Source organism: Frankliniella occidentalis, unplaced genomic scaffold, assembly GCF_000697945.3.
Source record: "Frankliniella occidentalis isolate FOCC.00 unplaced genomic scaffold, Focc_3.1 Scaffold95, whole genome shotgun sequence".
Lineage (NCBI taxonomy): Eukaryota > Metazoa > Arthropoda > Insecta > Thysanoptera > Thripidae > Frankliniella > Frankliniella occidentalis.
In genome coordinates, this window is record NW_026267224.1 from 216409 (window position 1) to 220346 (window position 3938).

The following is a 3938-nucleotide window of genomic DNA, read 5'->3' on the forward strand; positions in this document are numbered from 1 at the left end:
GGTGAGAAACCTTATCTGTGCGACTTCTGCAAGCAGCGTTTTTCTCATAAAAGTAGCCTTGTTATACACATTAGGACACATACTGGTGAGAAGCCTCATCGGTGCGACTTCTGCAAGCAACGTTTTGCTCATAGAAGTTCCCTTGTTCAGCACTTCAGGACACATACCGGAGAGAAGCCGTACAAGTGTGATCAGTGCGAGAAATGTTTTGCTCAGACAAGTCATCGCACGAGACACGTCCGAACCCAACACACATCAAATCAAACGGCAGATTAATTTACAAGCTTCTGTGTTTTCATCAAAGTTAATTTTGTTAGCATTATTTGGTCAAAGGTAGCTGCAAATATATCGAAACACGTGTCTTTATATTTTTCAAAGCTTTGAATTAGTAGCTACTGATTGTAATTAAGACTTTTCACTCCAATCTGTGTTTTGCTTTGTTAATTTTCCTATCAATAAAATCTATATCCTTGGTCAAAATCTGAAGTAAGTTGTGGTGTTTTAATTTTCCTTTTGCCTTATATTGGTCGGTGCTCCCGGTGTCCTCTTTTCTGAAAACTAAAACAGAATGATGCGTGACATCATGAAGTAGTTTTCGAAATTTAAACTTAATTCTGTGGCGCACACCTCACAAGACTCTCTGTTGCAGGCCCCGCTTTTGCTTCCCGTCCTGGAGGCTGTGGACGTCGCGGACGCGGACTTCTTCCTGCTCGCGCCGGCTCCGACACACTCGCCCAGCTCCTCAAGCGTGTCTCTGTTGCAGGCTCAGCTCCCATTGCCGGGTCCTCCCCGGGCTGAGCAGCGATAGACTCTAAGCAGCGGCGCCCCCGTCCTGCATGTGCACGTCGTGTCGGTGGTGGGGCGGTCCTCGGTGCAGGCGGTCCCGGCGAGCTCTAACGCGGTGGTGTTAATGTCGGCAGGTGCGCGGCCCAGGGCACCACCAGGACGAGAGGCGGCCGACTGGAGGGACACGGAGATGAAGGACGAGCAGTGCGGTGTCGAGCACGGCGATAATCCACTAGGACTTGAATTTGAAGACTGTATGCCGGACCCGAATACCAACGCAAAGCAGCGCGTTGTCGAGCACGGCGATGATCTACCAGGACTCGACTTTGCCGACTGTATGCCGGACCCGAAGATCAATGCAGAACCGTGCGTCATTGATCCTCTCGGACGAGAGGTGGCCGACTGGAAGCTGGATGCGGAGGGTCAAAGGGTTATGGTCACCAGGGGCTACCCGCTCCGAGGCCGCCGCAAGGAGGACTCTGAGGACTTTGCGGAGGCCCTGGTTGTCGTCGCCGACGCGGCGCACCCTCAACCCTCACCGCGCCCTGACTTGGCGTCCAGTGACCAACCCAGAGACGTGCTGCTGGGCGATGACGTCGTCCAGACGCACATGCATGGCGAAGGTCGGAACGATCCGACTCGAAGCGGTCAATGTGAAAAAAGTCCAAGCACCAGTAGCTCAATGAAGAGAGTGTCAGGTAATAACCCGGTTGCTAGCCCTAAAGGTAAGAACTGCGGCAAAACTTTCATTTCAAAGTCACAACTCGGAAAACATGTACGTGTACACACTAATAAGAGGCCATTCAAATGTGGACGGTGTGAGCAGAGTTTTACTCAAAGAGGAAACTTGACGGCGCACATCAGAACCCATACAGGCGAGAAACCCTATGTGTGCGACTTCTGCAAGCAGAGTTTTTCTCAAAAATGTAACCTTGTTGCACACATCAGGACACATACTGGTGAGAAGCCTTATCGGTGCGATTTCTGCAAGCAACGTTTTTCTGATAAAAGTACCCTTGTTCAGCACATCAGGACTCATACTGGAGAGAAGCCGTACAAGTGTGATCAGTGCGAGAAATGTTTTGCTCAGTCTGGTACTCGCGATAGACACGTCCAATCCCAACACTCATAAAATCAAACGGCAGATCAATTGACAGACTTCCGTGTTTTCGTCTAAGTTAATGTTTTTAGCATTACAGTATTTACCACTGTATTTGGTCAAAGGTAGTATATCTGCAAATATTTCGGAAAACATGTCTTTATCTTTTTCAAAGCTTTGCATTAGTAGCTACTGATTGTAATTGAAACCCTTTATTCCAAACCTCGTTTTGCTTTGTTTATTTTCTTATCAATAAAATAGATATCTTTGGTCAAAATCTGAAATAAGTTAGGCTATTTTAATTTTCCTTTTGCCTCATATTGGTCGGTACTCCCGGCTTCCTCTTCCCTGAAAACCAAAACAGAATGATACGTGACATCACGAAGTAGTTTTTGAAACTTATACCTAATTCTCTGGCATGCACTTTACAAGTCTCTCTGTTGCAGGCCCTGCTTGTGCTTCCCGTCCTCGAGGCTGCGGACGCGGACTTCTCCCTGCTCGCGCCGACTCCACTCCGACACACTCGCCCAGCTCCTCACGCGTGTCTCTGTTACAGGCCCAGTCCCCGCTGCCGTCTCCTCCCCGGGCTGAGCAGCGGCGCCCCCGTCCTGCATGTGCACGTTGTGTCGGTGGTGGGGCGGTCCTCGGTGTTGGCGGTCCGCGGTCCCGGTGAGCTCTAACGCGGTGCTGTTCCTGTCGGCAGGTGCGTGGCCCGGGACACCGCCAGGACGAGAGGCGGCCGACTGGAGGGACCCGGAGATGAAGAACGAGCCGTGCGGGGTCGAGCACGGCGATGAGCCACCAGGACTAGAGGTTGTCGACTGGAAGCCGGACACAGAGGTCAAGGCCGAGCCATGTGGTGTCGAGCACGGTCATGATCGAGCAGGACGAGAGGTGGCCAACGAGAAGCAGCACCCGGAGATGAAGGCCGAACCGTGTGGTGTCGAGCACGGCGATGACTCCGCCGATGTCCGGGACGAGCAGCTGGGGCTGCTAGTCACCGAGAGCTACTCGCTCCGCGGCCACCAGGACGGCAACTCTGACAACCTCGCCGAGGCTCTGGAGGTCGTCGCCGACGATGTGCACCCTCAACAAACTTTGCGCGCCGAGCTCGCGTCTAATGACAACGACAGTGACGTGCTTGGCGATGACGTCGACCAGACCTACCTGCAAGGCAAACCAGGTCAGAGCGATCAGACTCACGGTGGCAAATGTGAAGCGACTTCAAGCAGTAAGAACTCGATTAAGAGAGAGTCGCGTAATCTCCCCGTTGCGGGCCTAAAGTGTAGATACTGCAGCAAAACGTTGATTTCGAAGACTAAACTGAAAAGTCATCTACGTGTACACACCGGCGAGAAGCCATTCAAGTGTGCAACGTGTGAGCAGTGCTTTACCCACAAACACGACTTGACTAGGCACATCAGAACCCACACAGGCGAGAAACCCTATGTGTGCGGCTTCTGCAAGCATCGTACTGCTGATAGAAGTTCCCTTGTTAAGCACATTAGGACACATACTGGTGAGAAGCCTTATCGGTGCGACTTCTGCAAGCAACGTTTTGCTGTTAAAAGTGTCCTTGTTCAGCACATCAGGACACATACTGGTGAAAAGCCATACAAGTGTGATCAATGTGAAAAAAGTTTTACTCGTCGAGGTAGTCACACTAAACACGTCCAAACCCAACACACTTAAAATCGAACGGCAGATTAATTTATAAACTTATTTTTTTTCGTCAAAGTTAATGTTGTTAGCATTGTTTTGTGAAAGGTAGCATAACTGCAAATATTTCGAAATACATGTCTTTGTATTTTTCCTAAGCTTTGAATTAGTAGCTATTGATTGTAATTAAACCTTTTCACTCCAAACCGTGTTTTGCTTTGTTAATTTTCTTATTAATAAAATGGATATCGTTGGCCAAAATCTGAACTAAGTTGTGCTGTTTTAATTTTCCTTTTGCTTCATATTAGTCGCGGTACTCCCGGCTTCCTCTTACCTGAAAAACTAAAACAGAATGATACGTGACATCACGAAGTAGTTTTTGAAACTTATACTT

The 3938-nt window shown here is 49.5% G+C and overlaps 1 protein-coding gene across 1 annotated transcript; it reads left to right on the forward strand.

Annotated features, from left to right (window-relative positions):
- Window positions 1-321: 321 nt before the first annotated feature.
- Window positions 322-3815, forward strand: LOC113210557 (zinc finger and SCAN domain-containing protein 2-like). Its single transcript, XM_052269569.1, has 2 exons — window positions 322-1913; window positions 2481-3815. The coding sequence occupies exons 1-2, from the start codon at window positions 911-913 to the stop codon at window positions 3575-3577; spliced, it is 2100 nt and encodes a 699-aa protein (XP_052125529.1). The 5' UTR covers window positions 322-910; the 3' UTR covers window positions 3578-3815.
- Window positions 3816-3938: the final 123 nt, after the last annotated feature.